Source organism: Eubalaena glacialis, chromosome 10, assembly GCF_028564815.1.
Source record: "Eubalaena glacialis isolate mEubGla1 chromosome 10, mEubGla1.1.hap2.+ XY, whole genome shotgun sequence".
In the NCBI taxonomy this organism is placed as follows: Eukaryota; Metazoa; Chordata; class Mammalia; order Artiodactyla; family Balaenidae; genus Eubalaena; species Eubalaena glacialis.
In genome coordinates, this window is record NC_083725.1 from 119,119,340 (window position 1) to 119,140,350 (window position 21,011).

General features: G+C 53.0%; 1 protein-coding gene and 1 long non-coding RNA gene across 3 annotated transcripts in view; one reads left to right on the forward strand and one right to left on the reverse strand.

Moving 5' to 3' along the window:
* Window positions 1-11,246, forward strand: part of ANO1 (anoctamin 1) — a 163,760-nt gene extending 152,514 nt beyond the window's left edge. The window contains exons 25-28 of the mRNA XM_061202221.1: window positions 1,322-1,374; window positions 3,392-3,576; window positions 7,833-7,938; window positions 9,621-11,246. Of these exons, the coding sequence (XP_061058204.1) occupies window positions 1,322-1,374; window positions 3,392-3,576; window positions 7,833-7,938; window positions 9,621-9,869 (593 nt within the window). The 3' untranslated portion in view covers window positions 9,870-11,246. The remainder of the gene's footprint in view (window positions 1-1,321; window positions 1,375-3,391; window positions 3,577-7,832; window positions 7,939-9,620) is intronic.
* Window positions 11,247-16,441: 5,195 nt separating this feature from the next.
* On the reverse strand, window positions 16,442-19,927 carry LOC133098901 (uncharacterized). 2 transcript variants are annotated; one of them, XR_009702263.1, is made up of 4 exons: window positions 19,682-19,927; window positions 19,210-19,298; window positions 16,881-16,955; window positions 16,442-16,582 (listed from the first exon to the last, which is right to left on the reverse strand). It is a non-coding gene; the product is annotated as an uncharacterized LOC133098901 (long non-coding RNA). The 2 variants fall into 2 exon arrangements; XR_009702264.1 differs by having other exon boundaries at window positions 16,442-16,631.
* Between the last annotated feature and the right edge of the window lie 1,084 nt (window positions 19,928-21,011).

Here is a 21,011-nt window from a genome sequence, read left to right on the forward strand (position 1 = left end):
CAACAGAACGGGACGAACTTCCCATCTCTGGTTCGGTGGTAGCCTGCGCAGACGGCTGATGGGCAGGGAGGTGAGCGTTACTCCCACGAGGCCCCGCAGAAGGGTCTGCAGCGGGCATCGTAAATGCTTGCTTCATGGAGTGGTCCCCGGCGGGGGCTGGGGAGCCCCCTCACAGCAGACCTCGGGTGCTGGGTCCCAGCCTGTGGCTTCCAGCTTCTGGGCTACATGGGCCTGAACCCCTGCTGTCTCTGCAGACCCCCAGCATACACCCCCGAGACGGGCGCTCACTGCGAGGGCAGGAATGCCCATGAGCAGCTCTATGTGCCCTGGGTAGAGACCCCCAAGCCCCGGCCACTGTCCCCTCCAGCCCTTTCTGAGAAGTGCTGTTGTCACCACTTCAGATCTGGCTCCGCGCAGGGAGAGAGAGGGCCTGGGACAGGATTCCAGCCCCAACTCTTCGATGATGTGTGCCTAGCCTGATAGGAACGCGGTCAGGTCGGGGGCAGGGGCGAGCAGGGGCCCGGGGCACCCTTCCAGGAGTCGCAGCGTTGAGGCCCGAAGGAGCGGGGCTGGCCCTGGGTAAAGTGCTTCCTTCCTGGGCTTTCTGGTTCTTGTCTCTGCTGGGAGCGAGGCCAGTGGGGCAGCACGTGATTCTCCAGGTGCTGTGTAACCATCCTTCTGTTCACCTGTGATTAGGTACAGTGCTGCACCTTGGGGTCATGGGAACAAGGGGGCATCCAGACGGGAAACGGTTTGTACCGCACTGCTGTCCAGTCATTATACCCAGGCCATGGTCCCAGCCTCACCAGCCGGGGGCCCTGGCTTTGCTCCTTGACACTGGCCCTGCGTCTGGCCTGTCCCTAAATTGAGATTTCCTGGCACTAGAGCTACGGAAAATTCATAGGACATCAAACTTCGTGGTTTCAGTCTCCAGTTACTGCTGCGTGGGCTCTTTGGGGCAGGAGCTGCATCCAAATGGAATCTTTGTCTCTCTAGAAAAAGGCTCCATCCAAGCCGATCAGTAGTTTACGCAGCTTCGCAGGAGGTTGTTCAGAACCAGGGACCAGATGTTTCTAAGCATCTCTTTGAGAAGCTACACAGTTTGCTTACAAACAACTGACGAGCCAGTACAAGCCATGGGCTCTGTTGTCAGCCAGGCTCCCCCAGGTCCTCCCCAAACAACTCCCTGTTACCACGTGTCTGACCTGCCCCAGAAAAGGACCAGACCGGCCCCTGCGAAGGCCGGGCTGCTGCCTGCTAGCCCGAGTTACTGAGAGCCAGGGCAAGGGGGTCTTTAAACCTGTGCTTCCCTTCCCCCCAGGAATCTGGTACAATATCCTCAGAGGCGTCGGGAAGCTTGCTGTCATAATCAACGTAAGTGACCGGTGACGTCAGGACCTCAGCCAGGAAGCCCGGCCGAGCTGCCACATGGCCGGGCACCCCTTCCCCTTCCAGGGAGCTGGTCCGTACCTCCAGCCTCGGAGCAGTTCCCAGCTGGCAGGAGCATCTCCTCTTCAGAAGCATCCCTTGGTCCTGTTGAGGGGTGGGGCGGGCTCAGGCGGGAATGACAAAATCTCCTCGACCTTTCTCTGCAACCGGGGGCAAAACCCTCCACCGTGCCCACCTTGGCCCCTAAGTCCCCTCTCTCCCAAGTCCTGAGAACAAACAAGAGAAGGAGATAGAGGCAGACAGGGAGGGAGAGAGACAGAGACAGGGAGGGCGGGAGAGGGAGAGAGACAGAGACAGGGAGGGCGGGAGAGAGAGACACACAGAGACACAGAGACAGAGAGAGACACAGAGATTCCTCATTAGCAACTCTTCTGCTCTTTTTAAAAAAAGTTAATTTTGGGACGTCCCTGGAGGTCCAGTGGTTAAGACTCCATGCTTCCACTGCAGGGGACACAGGTTCGATCCCTGGTCGGGGAACTAAGATCCCGCAGGCCACGCGGCACGGCCAAAAAAACAAAGTTAACTTTCCCCCTTTATGTGAAACTCATGCCCGCTCTTTAAAGAAAGTTTGAGGAATGCTGAAACACGGAGAGAAGAGGAAGCTGCCAGTCGCACACACACGCACACACACGCACACAGACACACAAGCTTGCTGGGGACAGCGCCCCGCCCTCCATGGCCCTGCCCCAGCATCTGGTCCGCGCCCTCCTGACATGAGAACCCCAGGGGTCTGCAACGCCTCAGCCCTGTGACCCTAACCCCTCCACCAGCCGGCCAAGCCTGAGCCCCCCAGAAGCTGCCACCTTGCGCCTTGTAGGGTCGGTGGGGGGCAGGCAGGCAGCTCCCTGGAGCAGATGGTCACACTGCTGGGTCAGGGTCACAGTGAGGCCCTGACACTCAGTCCCCATGGCACAGGAAGTGATGCTCGGCCCAGGAGAAGGGACCCTCAGAGCCCTGGGACCTGCTTTCCCTGCTGGCTGACAGCTCCCTGGGTTAAGGCTTTGAAACCCCACTTATAAAGGGAGGCCGTGGGCTGAGCTTGCACACTGGACAGCGACATCTCCGCACCGCGACCCGGGCTGAGCTGGGGGGCACATTTTGATGGGGAGAGGCTGGAAACACCAAGGTACAGCCCCTCTGGGGCATGAGCATGGGGGCGCTGAGAGCAGAGCAGCTGGGAACAAGCTGGACGTCTCGTGAGAACAGCCAGCAGCAACAATAATAATAATGGCAGCTAACATTTATTGAGCATCTAGAATGCTCCAGGCCCTTCTAAGCCCATTCAGTGCACCCACCCACTAGTGCGCACACGGCCCATGGAGGCAGAGGGTTATTGCCCCATCTTGCAGGTGATACAGCCGAGGCACAGAGAGGTCAGGTGACTTGCCCAAGGTCACACAGCCAACAAGAGGCAGAGCTGGACTTTACCCCAGGCCGTCGGGTCCATGCTCTGGTACTGGCCTCACACTACGCTGCCCCGGGGACTGCTCTAGAATAGGGTGAGCTGGGTCTGAACTTCACAGTCTACAAAGCACTTTTCCTCCCTGCCTTGCTCTCTTTCAAACAAGCCAGGAAGGAGAAGCATCTAGAGTGGGCGCTGTTAGCCCTGTTTGACAAGAGAAAATGGAGGCACAGAGAGGTCAGGTGATTTGTCCAGGGCCACACAGCCAGTGAGAGGCAGCCAGCATTGTCCCCAAGCCTTCTCGTTCAGGGGCGCCCTGTTCCCAGCCCCCAGGCCCTCTCCTCAGGGTGCTGGAGGGGCTGACAGGAATGCCCCCAACCCTTCGTTTGTCACTTGACGAGCCGAGGCCATGGGGTCATGTTTGCCAGCTTGGGTCACATGGCCGGGCCCCAGGGCCAGCGCTGCCCTGGCTCAGGTGGGGCGCGTCCCCCTCCCCCTCCCAGCTAGCGTCCGCACTCACTGCTCTGTTCCCCGGCCCAGGCGTTCGTGATCTCCTTCACGTCGGACTTCATCCCTCGCCTGGTGTACCTCTACATGTACAGTGAGAACGGGACCATGCACGGCTTTGTCAACCACACCCTCTCCTCCTTCAACGTCAGCGACTTCCAGAACGGCACGGCCCCCAACGACCCCCTAGACCTGGGCTACGAGGTGCAGATCTGCAGGTACCACCCAGGCAGCTCTCTTTAAAGAGCCCCATTTCTGGGAAAACCCCAGTTCAAGCCAGGATTCGTTCAGGGCAAATCACAGAACAGCTCAATCTTGCTTCAAGGGGAAAAAAAATATCCCTGGGGTGGGGGTAGGAGGTGATTTATTAGTTCTTTAACTAAGAAGTCCATGATAGGCTTCAGGCACGGCTGGATCCAGGGGCTGCCGTTTGTTATCGGGCCCCATTCTGACACTGCCTCCCAATTTTATACATTCCTGTATGTGGGCATCATTTCCTGACAGGCAGTAAGCGTCCCCCAGCAGTTCTCTCTGCTCAGCAGTCCCAGTAGGGGGACTTTCTTTCCCACTAGTCAGCAAAAGTTCTAGGATTGAGTCTCAATGACCTGTCTTGAGACAGGGTCTTGACAGATGGGTCAGAGGCCCATCCCTGAACCAATCACTGTTGCCAGAGTGTGCGGGGCTCTTATTGGCTAGGTCTGGGTCGTGTGCCAGGGTATGGAGTCATGGCCATAGATTTGGGGGGCATCCCAAGGAAAACTGGGGTGCTGGGTGCTGGGCAGGCAAAAGCAACAGATGTCTGAGAGGGTCCAACCTGCGGGGCCCCATCAGGTGGCCAGACACTCAGGGCGGGCAGGGAGCACCCCAGGAAAGACAGAGGCGGGGAAGGGGGTGGGGCACGAGTGAGGGGCAGAGCCAGGCCTGGCTGTTCGCTGTGCATCTTCCACGTGCCAGCCTGGCTGGGTTAGGGGCCGGGGGCTCAGAGCTGGGGGCTCGGGAGTGGGCCACATGATCCCTGCTGCCCAGGGACTTTGTGCAGGGGCAACAGAAGCATAAACAGATCGAATTAAAGGGGTGATAGTAGCCGGAAGCCCAGGTAGAGGGTGGACGCAGTAGGGGTCACTCCAAGGGGAGGGGCAAAGTGGGTGAAAGAAGAGTGGTGAGCAGGGGTGTCTGTGGGTGGGAAACTGCAGCCTGTTCTGGAGCGTAAAGCATAAAGGGAAACGTGGTGGACGGTAGGACTGAAGGCGCAGGCAGGGGCATGGCATCCTGGGTCAGGAAACAGAGGACTGTGGAGTGATTGGCCACGGGCTTTGCCATGAGGCTGAGACCGGGGAGGCAGAGTGGGGCACGCTCAGCGTCTGTTGGCGGTCCAAACCGCCTCCAGCCCAGCTGAGATTCAGAACACGAAAGACTGCAAGGGCCAGAACACGTGTCACAAAGCCCATGCCATGACGCGCAGCCCTTTCTGCGTAGGGCGGATAATTTACCCCAAGGCTGTTTACTCTTACTTTGCCCATAGTTCTATCAAGCTTACCTGTCTGTCTTCATACCCTGGCCCTAGTAGCAGGAAGTGGAGGAGACTGCCAGGGTCCAGGGTGCTGACAGCAACAAGCAGTGGCATGTGGCTGCTTGCAAAAAAAAAAAAAAACTGGCCCAAGAAATGGAAAAACAGCACCGCGTGCGGTCATTGGAACAGGCAGGCAGACCTATCCAGCATAGGTGCTACTGATGGCTTTGCAACAGCAGATGTGCCCGGCTGACCCCGAGTGATTAAAGAGAAATTACGTGACGTGCCGTGTGTTCTGTGTCAGGGCAGGGACCACACCTACTCTGGGACCCAGTACAGCCAGGCCTGCCAACGAGAAAGGGCAGGTGACAGACATACATGCAACACGACATGCTTCCCGCTTTTCAGAATGCCACCCACTGCATGTTTCAAGGCACATGTATGTGAGCACGTACATCACAGGAAAGGCCCAGGTGATCTGCTTCAACCCCCTGCGTGGTCGCCTTGGGCAGGGTCGGCCCGGAAAGCTGGGGGTCAAGGGCAGGGGCTCAAGGTCCCTTCCTCCCCCTCCTCCGCAGGCACGGGCCCCAGAGACCCCCGAGCTTCCGGTCCAGGACCCCTGCCCCTTCTCAGCCAGCGCTGCACTTCTCTCGCTTTGTTTGAACATCCCACGCCAAGAACACACTCAGGCTGACCTATTTAACTCAAAATGAATTTTAGAGGAAGAATGATTTAGAACAAAGAAGGCAGGGATATAGGTGGTCATTTTATTATAAATTCCCTCAGAAATGTCAGTGTTGGTGTATCCTGGGTAAGAATCGGGCATCGGGCATCCAGCCCCCGGAAGCAGCTCCCCATCCATGCATCGGTCAGGAGTCCTGGCCACGCAGGGGGAGGCCAAGGAGACAGAGCAGAGACCTGGTTTTCAAGTGAGACCCTTGTTACTTTTACCCCCACAGAGAAGGAAGGCCATGGGCCAGTCCACTCTGCTCCCTGGGATTTGGGCTTTAGCCAGGCCTACCCAACCGTTGCCCACTATTAAGTGCTGTAGGTGCCGTGAGCTCCATGCTGCCGGCCGCTCCCCTGTCAAGCCGCCTCCCAGAGGAGTTGGCTGTGGGAGGAACAGCACCCAGCCCAGCCTGGGGCAGCAGGTATGGGAGAGGCAGCTTAGCAGAGCTGAGCACTGTGACCACTGCTGGCTACCATTTATTCCTGCACTGAAACAGGCATGATCTCATTGAATGCTCACAGCAGCCCCAGAGAGGGCATTATTATTCTCCCCAGGGAGAGCTGGCAGGCTTAGCACAAGAGCAAAGCAAGGAAAACTGTAAGATCATCTCTGTTAGAGGTCAGTGCAGGTGGTGGGGGTTGGCATCTGGACGGTTCTTATGTAAGTGGGCTTTGAGGGATGCATAGGAGTTTGCCAGGTGACCCAAACACATTTCCCAGCATCCTGGTGCAGCTGGCCTTGAGAACAGAAAGAAGAGGGAAGAGAAAATGTGTGTGGCTTCTGATGCTGGGAGAACAGGGGATGCCTGTTCCCATCGGAGAGCAGGTGGTGCATCTTCTGCGTGGCTCAGCAGCTGACACCAGAGGGTGTGTTCCCAGCCCAATCCTATCTCTGGGGTTGGCAGCTTAGCTCTGAACAGGCCCTCCGAGACTCCCATCCAGCTCCCTCAGACACAAAGCTCTGTGGGTGAGGGGCCCTGTGTGTGCCCCCCGCAAGCTCTGCCCCTGGAATGCAGGGACATGCAGTAGCTGCTCAATAAATACTTGCGACGTGACTAAGTGAGGGAATGCCAGACCGAGGCCCAGAGAGGCCAAGCGATGACTCAGGGACACACAGCAAGGCGGGAGCCAGCTCTGGGTCTATACGAGGCCTGTGCCCACAGAGCTAGGTGCCTCCTCTCCTGGTCTCCCCAGCTGGGCCTCAGCTTTTCAGTAACCAGCAGGGCGCACCTGCAGCCCAGCACCCGGAAACCGCCCCGGCCATGGCTTCCTCACACGGCTTTAGGGAAGCTTTTCCCACACAGAGGGGGTCAGTCCCGTTCAAACCAAGCACCCCCCAAATTTGGGGGCGGTTGGTGGGGACAGAACCCGGGTTCTCATCCTCACCTGCCCCACATCAGGCATCTCTGGGCCTCTGAGAAAAAGGCAGACCTAAAGCCCAGGAGGCACCCACCACTCCCGCTGCACAAGGGACAGAGATGGGACCTTGGGGGCCAGGGAAGTAAGCAAACTTGTCTCCCAGCAGGCGCTCGTGGGCAATGTCTGGAAGTGATGAGAAGAGGGGTGGGCTGGTATTTACTACACGGAGATAAGGAGCTAACAGTTGGGAGAGGGAGAGACATGCGCTGGGCCCCGTGGGGCAGGGCGGGCCTGGGGACAGTTCCCTGGTGCCCTGACCACACCAACTGTATGGTTAACGTCATACAAGGGCTACTTTTAGAAAATGTTTCATTTTTTCCAATAGTTTCCCCGACAGAGAGGGTCGAGACTGGAGAACTGGATTTCATGGAACCCTGCCTGGAGTTTTGTGGATGATAGGGGTTGGGTTGAGGTTCTAGGCTTAGGGACCCCACCCCTCTTCAACCAGGGAGGCCCCACTTGCTTTGTGTGACCTACCGGAGTCTCAGGTGGGATTTCTTTTTGGAAAATGGGCTCCACTGCCTTCAGAAGTTTGGAACCCCTGGACCAGATGGTCCCAGAGCCCCCTTCTGTGGGCCCACGGCTGGACTTATGGGGACCCCCCTCTGGCCTGCCCAGCCCACGTGGGTGCTGGCGCCCCCTCCAACGTGGGGAGACTCCCTGGGCGTGTGAGTGGGCTGGAGGGGGGCCTCTTCCTCCAGGGAGGGTGCTGTCCTACAGTTGGCCCAGGGTCCGACTCAGGCTTTTCTGACGCTCACAAGCCCCTCGGTGTGGCCAGACCCCAGTTCCTGTCGAAGACCCACCTCCGTTTTGCAGGTACAAAGATTACCGGGAGCCACCATGGTCGGAACACAAGTACGACATCTCCAAGGACTTCTGGGCCGTCCTGGCCGCCCGGCTGGCCTTTGTCATCGTCTTCCAGGTGCGAGGGTCCTGTCTGCTTCCGGAAGGTTTGGGAATTGAGGCACCGAGGAGGCGCTCTATGCCCAGAGTAGGGTCAGGAAGACAGGAGCTGGCCGGCGTCGGGGGCTCAGAGGCTGGAGGACTTGCCCTGGGCACCCAAGGGTGCAGAGTACTGCTGACCCCAGGCCCTGGGCAAGAGCAGGTCCCAGACCCTCCTCAGTTAAAGGAAGGCGGGAGGGGGGTGCCGGAAGGACAGGGGTCGTTCAGGGATCGCAGGTTTAGTTAAATGCAAGGCATCTTTATTGAAGGAGACCTGGGGGAGACCCACCTCAGTCTCCCCTGTCACTGTGCAGCGGGAGACGCGCCCCAGCGGACAGGGCTGGCAGGGACAGGAGGGCAGTGGGCTCCCGGCTGACACCAGCGCCCCCCTGCCCCCCGCAGCAGGCAGGGGACCTGGCCCCACCTGGCCCAGTCTCTGGGGAGGGGGGCTAACTCTGAGGCCCGAGCGATTCCCAGTGGACAGGACCCCAGACTGGGGAGTAGCTGATGCACACGTCACTGAGGTCCCAGCCAGGGAGGCCGTGCTGGGGTTGCCCTCCTGTGTGGCCCCCAGAACCTGGAATCCAGGAACTAGGTTCAAGCCCCAGCCCTGCCCTTTCTACACAGTGTGGCCCCTGGCAGGGCTTCCGGCCCCCGAGGCCCCACTGCCTTGTCCGCCAGCTTTCCATAACCCTCTGGAGCCAGAACTAGTGTCTGGGGCCCAGTTCCCCAGAAACAGAGCCTGAGCCAAGGATTCTGGTGCAAGCCGGCCATTGAGGGAAGGCCCTGCAAGGGGCCGGGGGCACGGAGCTCGGCTGGGAGGGGGTCTGGGCTGGAGCATGAATCCCACCACACACGTGGGCCCACCTTGACTAAAGAGTGCCTTTAGTCTGCCCACCTGGCCAGTCATTAGCTGCAGCCATCCAGGCCGGGAACAGGGAGACGGGGGGCGGGGGGGGGGGGCGGTTCCCTGGAGACGAGCCTCTGTGAGCCTTAGCGGCCAGCACCCACCATAGCTGGGGGCTGGGAGCGTCAACCCAGAAAGGTGATGGCGGATGGGGGGGCACCAGCACGTTCCGTGACAAGGTGACTAACTCAGCCATACGTACTAACAAGTGTCGGTCAGACGGAAGTTTAAAAACCAGAGATTTCCGTTTTTCCGTAAAAGCCAACTCATTTGCACCCTATGGAGCAGAAATGCATCCAGGGAGGCAGCAAACGTTCAGGGCGATCCCGGGAGACCTTACAAATGGCAGAAGGGCCTGCGGAATCATCAGAGACAGTTTAAGCTCCCTGCGTTTCTGAGCTCTTTGTATTTTGACTATTTTCCCTTAAAGCCTTAACACTTATTATATTTGGTGATGTGTAACCAATCAGATCATTTCTTAAGCCTCCCAGCCAAGAGATTCAGAATCACTCAGAGACGTTTCCTATTTACTGAGCTCAGATTCTTTCAAGAAAGTCGGCCACCGGAGGCCCCCCTGGCTGGTTTCCTGTTTCATTTATACCTTCCGGGAAACCGAGGCCAGGGAAGTCCAGCTGTGTCTGAGGTTCCAGGGCCGGGGTGTGACGGGACAAGGCACTGCCAGGCGGGGTGCAGGTGGAAGTGGGAGTGCTTCCCAGGTCCTCCTTCCCACCCACTGGTGCTAACTCTCCTTCCAGAACCTGGTCATGTTCATGAGCGACTTTGTGGACTGGGTCATCCCTGACATCCCCAAGGACATCAGCCAGCAGATGCACAAGGAAAAGGTCCTCATGGTGGAGCTGTTTATGAGGGAGGAACAGGGCAAGCAGCAGCTGCTCGACACGTGGATGGAGAAGGACCGGAAGAAAGCGGAGCCCTTCAACAACCACAGCCCCACGCCCCCTGCCCCACCGGACAGCCCCGACTTCCCCGGGGGCGCCCTGTAGCTGTCGGGCATCCCCGTCGACGACGCACACCCTCTCCCGGGGCAGGCGACTTCTCACAACCCCCTGGCCCAGTGGCTCCTGGGTTTGTGGCAAGCCTGGAAGACCACTTTCTTCTGATAGGACAACGTTTCCCCGTCTTTTTCTGTTTTGTTTTGTTTTGTTTTTTCTTGTTTTTGCACAAAACCATTAGGCAGGGAATTCTGTTATCTTTAGTATTCAAGGTTAATCAGAATGATTGCTGGGGACAGGGTGATACACAGCGGATGCAGGAGCTTTGCGGAAGCGATGCTTGGAGTCTGGGGTCTCCTTGGCCGTTGGCGGTGAGCACCAGCCCCCAGAAGACATCTTCTTTAATCCTCCTGATGCCTTAAGAGAGAGGCGAGGTGGTATTCCAAGGCATTAGACAAGCTGGTGCGAGATCTGAGGGCAAACAGAGAAGTGGGTAAGGAATAAACGATGCTGACACCAGTTCCAAAAGACATCACCTGTCTCCAGGTCGAAAAAGTGAGATTTTTCATCACCTTTTCCTTCCCTGGATTCAGAAACCGAGACACTGGTCAGAAAGAGAGGTGCCCTGGCTCTGTCCACTCAGAGGGCCAGGAAGCTCTGAATTTACTCTTGGAGAACTAGCGGGGTGCAGGTGTCCTGAATGAGCGGTGACTGGCACCTCTGGGGTCCCCACCAGCAACCACATGCCTCCCCCACCTCAGGGTGACAGAAAAACGGGTGGTGAGGGATTATGACCTGGGAGGCATTTCTGCAGACGGCTTCAGGGTTGCAAGAAGTCTTAAGGCTTCTGGGGGTACTTTTGCAGCTTCAGAATATTTATTGGGTTTTTTTTAAAATCAATTCTACAGTGGATGTAAGGGTTTTTTCTCTGTAGCTCAAAGGCGGAAGGCATTTATTTTATTAGCTAACCAAATATCATTGAGAGGAATTTAAAATACTGTTAATACCAAAGATTTTTATTAATAAAGGCTTCTATTTTGGTAACACTTCTCTATATTTTTACTTACAGGAATGTTACTGTTGGACTATTATCATTTTAAAAGCTTGTGAAAACAAATCTCATAGCTGATAAGAATGATCTCAATTTGCAGCCATTATACTAACCGATGATCTGAAATTTCTCAAGCACCCAGAGAAACATAAAACAAATGTTTCACCGAAGGGAGGCACGAAAAGATAAACGTGTCCGTCTTGAACGTGTGGTCGGTGAGACGCTGACATTCCTGTGAGCTGTCAACTAGGGGGGAAGTCCGTAGGTGTAGCAGATTTTCGTTATTTGCTAAAGTCATGCAATCTGATACTTCTACTTTCTCTTGTACAGTAAGTGGTTTGAAATGGGGTTTTTTGTATATAAACGTTGTATTAAAAATGAGGTGATTACCAAAAATCCTTTTATGGAAACCATTCTTTTTTTAAAAAAAGTGAATGTACACAAATCCACAGAGGACCGTGGCTGAACGCTCGTCTGAATAAATATGCATACATGACACCTTCCTCTCAAACCCTGTCCGCGTGACTTTTGCCCCAGGAAACTCGAGGGGCCAACCCCAGAGCCCCGTGGTTGGACCTGCAAATGTGGAGGGACTCATAAGCCTCCGCATCCTCAGCCCCAGACACATGGCTCGTTCAGGATGTTCCTGGGACGTTGTCTGTCCGCGAGTATGTGCATGGGCGTGTGTGTCTGTGTGTGCACACGTGTGTGATTTGCATGCATATGTGTTTGTGTTGTTTTGTCTGTGTGTGTGCATGACTGTACACGTATGTGCGCCGGGCAGGGGGGGAATTGTGGTCACACCTTCCCAGCAGCCTCTTCCACGATACCCAAATCCCAACCCCTGGTGCCTGCAACCCGACAGAGTTTTTAGTATTTTGGATTTTGTGGACCTAAAATTTCCCCCAAACCTTTTTGGGACCATCCCAGGGTTGCCAGTGCTTTCATTTGGGCAAGTGGGGGCACTTTTTCTTTAATTCATTACCTATAATCACCATCATTTCATGAAAGAAAGACTATCTTTCGCACTCAAACGTCAGCAAGGCCTTGACCCGCACACCTGCAGGGCTAGGGAGGGCCTCGGGTGTCCCTTGTGCTGCTGTGTCCCCAGGGAAGTCTCAGCAAACCCGAGCTGACGAGGCCTTGACTGCTGCGCAGTCAAGAATGTCCTTCTGGGGAATTTGCTGGCGGTCCAGTGGTTAAGACTCCGCGCTTCCACTGCAGGGGGTGCGGGTTCAATCCCTGGTCGGGGAACTAAGATCCCACATGCTGTGCGAGGCGGCCAAAAAATAAATTTAAAAAAATAAAAGTTCCTTCTAAAGCTTTGGTACCTCTTCCTTAGTCCTGATGAGGGTGGCTCCCAGGGCCAGCATCGCCGGAAGCCCTCCCCTTTCATGGGTCCTCCCAGGGGGAGGATCTTTGGCCCCAGTGAGTACATGAGCGAACAGTCTCAGAGTGGGGAGGTGACTTGCCCAAGATCACAGGGCTCCTTGGCACCCCTTAGAGAGATCCATCCAGGCAACGTTCAAGATGAAGCCGTGAGCAAGGGAGACACAGCCCCTTCCCTCAGGCTATGACCTCTTGCAGTAGGCATCAGAGGCTGAACGAGAAAATGAACCCAGCACCAGATCATCTCAGAGGAAGGAAGGGGCGCTGATGAAAATAAAACAGGGGTGTGACTGAGAGTCACTCAGAGTGACCAAGCTGGGCAGGGAGGCCCCTGGAGTCTGAACAAGGAGGAGCCAGAACGTAAAACCCTGGAGGAAGGCAGGATGGTTCAGGCAGCAGAGTGCATGTGCAAAGGCCCTGAGGCAGCAGTGTGCTGGGTGAGTTGGAGGGGCAGCAAGAAGTTCATCATGCCTGGAGGGGAGGCACGGGGGGGAGGTGGCAGGAGACGGGGCAGGAGGTGGCAGGAATCGGGGACCAACTCGCACCAGCCCCCGGCTTAGTGAGGACCTCGAGCTTGGTGGTAAGTCCACGGCAGGGGCTGGCGGCCTTAACCAGGGCAGTGATGGACCTGATTCACATTTTGAGGTCTTGGTGGCTTTGGGTGGACACTGCAGTGGGGTGGGGAGCCACAGAGGAGAGTTGCAGAAATTCAGATGAGCAATGATGGGACTTGGACGAGGGTGGTAGAGGTGGGTGGAAGAAAGCCAACAGATTAACATCACAAAGACCTGGGATCTGGCAGCAAAAGGACCCCCAGAGATGAGCTGGTCAGACGGTGCCATTATTTCACAGATGGACACAGTGAAGAGGGTCAGGGCTCTGCTCCGGTCACACAGCAAGCTGGCTACACAGCCATCCCTCGGACCCAGGCCCCTGGCACCCAGTGCTGAACAGTTTTTGCTTCTGGTCCCTGGAGTGGTGTGGCAGGAGCTGGGCAGGGCTGGGCCCCCAAGCACAGACAGTGAAGGACCAGGGCCTGCAGGGAGCCTGAGGTCTGGGGCCGGGGGCACTCATGCCAGCATCTTTTATGGGGATTCAGCAGCTCTCTTGAAGGTGGAGGCTGCTGTGAGCTGCAATCAGCCCAAGATACCTCTGTTTGATAGGTTCAGTGTTTGTTAAATTTTTTTAGTTAATTTAATATATAAAAACCTGGTACATACACATAAAACTCCAGATTTGTATGTTCTCTTGAAAAATCACGCCATCTGATGACACAGCTGTATTTTTCACCATGTCACATTCTTGCACTTGACTGGAGACCGGTGGTGGCCCTTCTTCTTTAGAAGGTGCGTGTCCTTTCTGACAATGACGGCCCCTCTCCCCACTCTCCCACTGGCTGAGGGGGCGGCTGAGACTGTAGCTCCTGGAGTCACTGGCCCTTCTAGACAAGCCGCAGGCCCAGTCCCTGTCCTGGGATCCAGGACCAGCTGTGGGCTTCCCTGGAACAGAGCTTGGCCAAGGTGTGTGCCTGAGACAGGGCTGTCCCCTCCCCAAGGCTGGACTCAGAGCCCCTGCCCCCGGCACCCACATCCCCAGCACCCACACACTTTCACCTGCAGGTTCCCGTGCCCCCCACCACAGGTGGTGTGTGCCCCGTACTTCGGCAACACTCATTCACCCATCCATGTTTTCTAAGAGCCACAGCAAAGTAGAGAAATGCTAACACTCGCCAGAAAAGAGGCCAGGAAGCAGCACTGACATAGTGCCAGGCATGCAGGAGGCACCAGAAAGTGCTGAATGAATGAATCAGTGAGTGAGTGAGGGATGGATGGATGGATGGATGGATGGATGGGTGGATGGATATGGGAGGGGGGGAGGGAGGGAGGGAGGGAGGGAGAAAGGAAAGGTGGATGGATGGATGGACATTTGCATGGATGGATGAGTGGATGAGTGGATGGGTGGATGGATGGATGCATGGATGGATGGATGGATGGGTGGATAGATGGATGGATGGATGGATGCATGGATATTTGAATGGATGGATGGATGGACATTTGAATGGATGGATGGATGGATGGATGGACATTTGAATGGATGGATGGATGGATAGATGGATGGATGGACATTTGAATGGATGGATGGACATTTGAATGGATGGATATTTGAATGGATGGATGGATGGACAGATGGATGGATGGATAGATGGATGGATGGACATTTGAATGGATGGATGGACATTTGAATGGATGGATATTTGAATGGATGGATGGATGGACAGATGGATGGATGGATAGATGGATGGATGGACATTTGAATGGATGGATGGATGGACATTTGAATGGATGGATGGATGGATGGATGGATGGAGAGATGGATGGATGGACATTTGAATGGATGGAAGGATAGAAGGATGAGTGGATGGGTGGATGGGTGAATGGATGGATGGTTGGGTAGTTAGGTGGATGGGTGCATGGACATTTGGATGGATGGATGGATGGATGAACATTTGAATGGATGGATGGACATTTGGATGGATGGATGGATAGACATTTGAATGGATGGATAGACATTTGAATGGATGGATGGATGGATGGATGGATGGATGGACATTTGAATGGATGGAAGGATAGAAGGATGAGTGGATGGGTGGATGGGTGAATGGATGGATGGTTGGGTAGTTAGGTGGATGGGTGCATGGACATTTGGATGGATGGATGAACATTTGAATGGATGGATGGACATTTGGATGGATGGATGGATAGACATTTGAATGGATGGATGGATGGATGGATGGACATTTCAATGGATGGATGGATGGCAAAAAAACTGATGACTGGACCTTTCTGCCTTTGAGCCAAGTGGACCTCTGAGTCAAGCTGACAGGGATGGTGGTGGAGGAGGTAAGGGGCCCATGGGAGGTAAGGTCTGGTGCCTTCTGGACCACAGATATGCCCACAGCAAGTAGCCCACCCCATGCTCACTCACAGCCTTTGTCAGAGAAGCATGTAGCAAAGATACATCTGATGCCCAGAGACACCAACTTGGCTCAGCACAAGCATTTTAAGCCTGGTTTGCTCAGAAGGGCTGGTGGACATTGCCCCTGCCAAGAGCCTGTCAGGATGCACCCCTGGGAAAAAGGCAACCTTGTACATACTAAGGTCTGATTTCCTGAGCTCTGCCAGGTAATTTATTTAGTGTGTCCATTCCTGCTGTCCCCTCTCCACACCCCCCGCCCCCTCCCCCTCATCTCTCTCTCCCCCAACATTTTTTATTGAAGTATAACATACAGAAAACTACACAGATCTTGAGTATACAAGCAATTTCCCCAGAAATCACACACCTCTGTAGTCAGGACTCAGAATGTTACAGCACCCAAGAAGCCTCCCTTGGTGCTCCCCTCTGGTCACCCCTCCTCACCCAGCTGTCACCCTGTCCTGATCGCTATCCTGACCGCAGCAGGAGTGTTTGTCTGGTTTCGCTTGTGGGTGGCTGCCGTCTCCTGCTGGCTGTCTGTGGGAACTGTCCTTAGGGAAGAAAGAGACCCAGCATGTGGGGCCTGTGTAGGTTTTCTGTTTGTGGCCGTGGCAGATGACCACGAACCCAGTGGCTTAAAACACCAACGTACTACCTTACAGTTCCGTGGGCCAGATGTCTGACACAAGTCTCACTGGGCTAAGAGGAAGGTGTGGGCAGGGCTGGGCCCTTCCCGCCATCTCCAGGCCAGCCATGGTGGCCAGTCCTTCTCCCGTGGCTGTCTCTCCAGCTCTCCGCTCATGAGGACCGTGATGGGTTGGGTCCCTGGGATAACCCAGGATGATCGCCCCATCTCAAAGTCCTTCATCTTCATCACACCTGCAAAGTCACTCCTGCCATGTAAACTAACTCGTTCACAAGGTCTGGGAATTGGGGTTGGACACCTTGGGGGCCATTGTCCTGTCCACCATGTACCCCTGCCCCCAGGAAGGAGGTGTTTTTGTTTTTTCTTTGGAAAAAACTAACTACCCCCAAGCAAAGCCCAGAGTCCCCAAATATCTAAGGAGAGACTTCAAAAGGAATGAGAAAGACCAAAACAAACAGAAAAAGAAAGAGCCCGGAGCACAGTGAGACGACACAGGAGAAAAAGAAAGGAAAGTAACTCTGTTCACCGTCCTCATGAATAAAGACCAATGTCCATCCATGAAACAGGCAAAAGATGCATTTTATTTCTTTTTTTTTAAATTTTATTTATTTTTGGCTGCACTGGGTCCTCGTTGCTGTGCGTGGGCTTTCTCTAGTTGCAGCGAGCCGGGGCTACTCTTCGCTGTGGTGCGTGGGCTTCTCATTTCTTTTTTTAAAGAGACAATGTCAAGTGAAAGGAAAACACATAAACTGGACTTCAGCAAAATTTAGGAATTTTTTGCATCAAAGGATACCCAATCAACAGTGAAACAGCAATTCACAAAATGGGAGAAAATATTTGCAAACCATGTTTCTAATTAGGGGTTTATATTCAGAATATATAAGGATCCCCTTCAACTGAGCAACAAAAAGACAAGCAACCCAGTTAAAAGTGCGCAGAGGCCTTGAATAGGCATTTCTCCAGAGAAGACATACAAATGGGCAATAAGCACATGAAAAGATACCCAAGATGCTCAAGATGGTCATCAGGGAAACGCAAATCAAACCCACGAGACACCACTGCACACCCATTAGGAAGCCTATTATCCAAAAAACACAAAATAATAAGAGTTGGTGAGGCTGTGGAGAAATTAGAACCCTTGTGCATTGATGTTAGGAATGTAAAATGGTGCAGCTGCTACAGGAAACACTTCGATGGTTTTTCAAAAAAATTAAACATAGAATGACCGTATGATCCAGCAGTTCCACTTCTGGATATATAAACAAAAGAATTTAAAGCAGGGACTCAAATAGACAGTTGTACACTCATGTTCACCTGTGGCTTCACAGGGAGTTCCCTATGATCCGTTGACAGAGGAAGAGAACATTCAGGCCTGGTTTATGGGGGGTTCTACATGATACACAGGCACCCCCTGAAAGTGGACAGTTGCAGCACTACAGCCCGTCTCTGAGGCATCCCTGAGGGACAGCGGTGAAGAGACATCCTTTAGGTGGGCAGAACTTCTATCAGAATACTTGAAGGCATGAGAAGGAGCCTGGGGCGGGCTGGAGTGGGGGGTGTTCCAGGACTTATTTGACATCTATAGACATGCCACCCAATGACAACAGAGCACCCTTTTTTTCTCTCAAGAACCCAGGGAACACTTACCAAGACAGACCACATACTGGGTCCTAAAACAAGCTCAACAAGTTTAAAAGAATTGAAACCATCCAGAGTGTGTTCTCTACCATAAGGGAATCAAACTAGGAATCAATGACAGAAAGACAACAGGAAAATCTCTAAACACATGTACGTTACACAGCATACTTCCAAATAATCCATGGGTCAAAGAGAAAGTCCCAGAGGAAATAACAATACATAGAAATGAATGAAAATGAAAACACAGCATATCAAAATTTGTGGGACAAAGCTAAAGTAATGTTGAAAGGAAAATCCATAAAACTAAATGCTTACCTTAGAAATAAATAGCCTATGTGCCTACCTCAACAAACTAGAACAAAAAAAGAGCAAAATAAATCCAAAGCAAGGAGAGGGAAATAAAATAGCCAAGACAAGCAAAAAAAAATGAAATAAAAAGTGGAGGGGGGGGGATAGAGAAAAATCATTGAAACAAAAACCTGGTTCATTACAAATAAATAAAATCAATAAACCTCTAGCAAGACAGAGAAACTTAAAGAGAGAAGACACAAATCACCAATTTCAGGAATGAAATTGAGGGTTCATTATAGGTCTCATAGCCATTAAAAGGATAATGTTACAGACTGAATGTGTTCCCCCAAAATTCACATGTTGAAACTCTACCCTCCCCCCTTGTGATGGTGTTCAAAGATGGGGCCCCCACGATGGAATTAGTGCCCTTAAAAGAGTCTGGAGAGAACTTGCTTCCCTCTCTGTTCTTCTCCACGTGAGCCTACAATGAGAACTCAGAGTCTGCACTCTGGAACAGGCCCTCACCAGAATGCGACCCTGCTAGCACCCTGATCACAGATGTCCAGCCTCCAGAACCATGAGAAATAAATATCTGTTGTGTATAAGCCACCCAGTCTATGGTACTTTTCTAGATCAGCACAAAATCAGCACAAATCCCAAGCGAATACTACAAATCACCATGCTCATAAAGTCTAAGGCTTAGAAAAATGGACAAATTCCTCAAAACTGCACAAACTACCAAAACTCAATTAAGATGAAATAGACAATTTGAATAGCCTTATAACCATCAAATCCATAAAAGGAAAATGTGATGAACTGGACCTCATCCAAAGTTAAAATTTTTGCCCTGTGAAAGATCATGTAAAGAGGATAAAAAGATAAGCTACAAACTGCGAGGTAGTGAGTGGGTCAGACGCAGGGATAATTGTGCTAATGGAGATTCAGATTAACCAAGCCTTGTACAAGATTCATTCAGTCAGAAATATTTTGTGAGCTCCTACGAAGTGCCAGCCAGTGATCTGGGCTCTCCTGCAGGGCGCTTCTGCAGTGTTCTGCAGGGGAGACGGGCAAAAAACAGAGCAGGAAGCAAAATGTGTAGTAAAGTCAGGAGATGCCACGTGCCGGGGACCAAGAAATGCGGCAGCAGGGCTGGGGATCCAGCAGATGGGGATGTGGTTTAACCCTCCCACACCAGCCTCCCCCCCGGCTCCTCCATTCTCCCTTACAGTAGCCGCCCTCTGGCCTCCGACCTTGGTCCTCTTTTCTTTCTCCTCTCCCTCCATTGGTGACCTCATTCTGTGGGTGATCTAAATACTGTATTAGTCAAGATTCTCAAGAGAAACAAAACCAATAGGATATATAGAGATAAATGAGAAGGTTTATTGTAAGATTGGCTCACTTACAGTGACGGAAGCCAAGAAGTCCCATAGTCTGCCATCTGCAAGCTGGGAACCAGGAAAGCTGGTGTGTGATTCAGTCTGAGTCTAAAGGCCTGAAAATTGGGGGGGGGGGGGGGCAGGGGAGGGGGGAAACGGTGCTCAAGCAGAGAGAGCGAATTCTCCCTTCCTCTGCCTTTTCGTTCTATTTGGATGATGCCACCCAAATTGGGGAAGGCCATCTGCTTTTGTTAGTCAATTCAAATGTTAATCTCTGCCAGAAACACCCTCACAGACACACCCAGAAATAATGTTTTACCAGCTATCCAGCCACCCCTTAGCCTAGTCAAGTTGACACATAAGATTAACCATCACCAACACCATCTATCTGCAGGATACTCCCAACTTCACATTTCCTGCCCAGATCTCTGTTCCGAACCCTGGTCCACGCATCCCACTATCCAGTCAACATCTCTACTAGGTCTTCCCCCAAACTCACCCTGATCTCAGGTGGCTGTGAGCAACCACAGTGAGCGGCAGCTTGAAGTGGGATCTCAGTTCCCTGGGAATTGAACCCGGACCACAGCAGTGAAAGCGCCGAATTCTAACCACTAGACCACCAGGGATTATTGGCTAGGAGCAGGGCCCTGGCTCTCATCTGCTTTGAAGAAAGAATTCAGCAAAGAGATGAAAAGTAGTGAGGCAAGTAAAGTGTTTATTAGGAGAGAAGACAGAAAGCACAGGCAGGCTGAGAGAGAGAGAGAGAGAGAGGCGTGTGCCTTTGGGGGTGGTTTAAATCATATGGGGGAAGTTCTTCTAGGTTCCCTCTGGCCAATCATCTTGCTTTGTCTGGCTCTGAGTCCATATCTGGTCTGACTCAGGGCCCTCCCCTGTGTGCACGTGCATCTTTTAGCCAAGATGGATTCCAGCGCAAGGGTCTCTGAGAGGTTAACAGAACATATTATGGTCTAGCGCCCCCTCCCTTTAACCTTTCTGCACATGCGTAGTCTGGGGGGGGGTCTCCTTGGCCCCAAGAATGAGAACTATGTGGTCTCTTTGTCTTTTACACCAGCAGGGCTCAGCCCCTCTCTGCTTCTGCCGTTCCCGTTCCCTTGAAGCGTCCACAGGAGACAAAGTCCAGCTGCTTATCCTGTTCCTGTTATTATCTTTATTTTGAAAGCGTAAATAGGAGGCTAGTTGTAAATGTCTAAACTGGGGCCCGTCTATCTCCTGCCTCAACCCCACCCACACCCTCCCCAGGTCAGCCAATGGACACTCTATCTTTCAGACCTTACAAGCGTCCTCAATGCCTCTCGTTTACGTACACCCCAAAATCAAAAGAAGGTTGCACCTCTCATCTGGATTACTGTGGCGTCTCCTGGGTTCTACCCAGTGATTCTATAAAAACGTAACTCAGAGCTCACAGTAGCATTACAGTAAGTCCCCTACATGCGAACGAGTTCTGTTCCGAGAGCGTGTTCGTAAGTCCAAATTGTTTGTAAGTCCAACAAAGTTAGCCTAGGTACCCAACTAACACAATCGGCTATATACTACTGTACTGTAATAGGTTTATAATACTTTTCACACAAATAATACATAAAAAACAAACACAAAAAATAAAGAAAACATTTTTAATCTTACAGTACAGTACCTTGAAAAGTACAGTAGTATAACAGCTGGCATCCAGGGGCTGGCATCCAGGGAACAGGCAGGAAGAGTAACTGACTGGAGGAGGGAAAGGAAGTGGGAGATGGTAGAGCTGAAGGATTATCAGCAATAGGAGATGGAGGGCAAGCTGCAATTTCACTCGTGCCTGACGTTGATGGCAC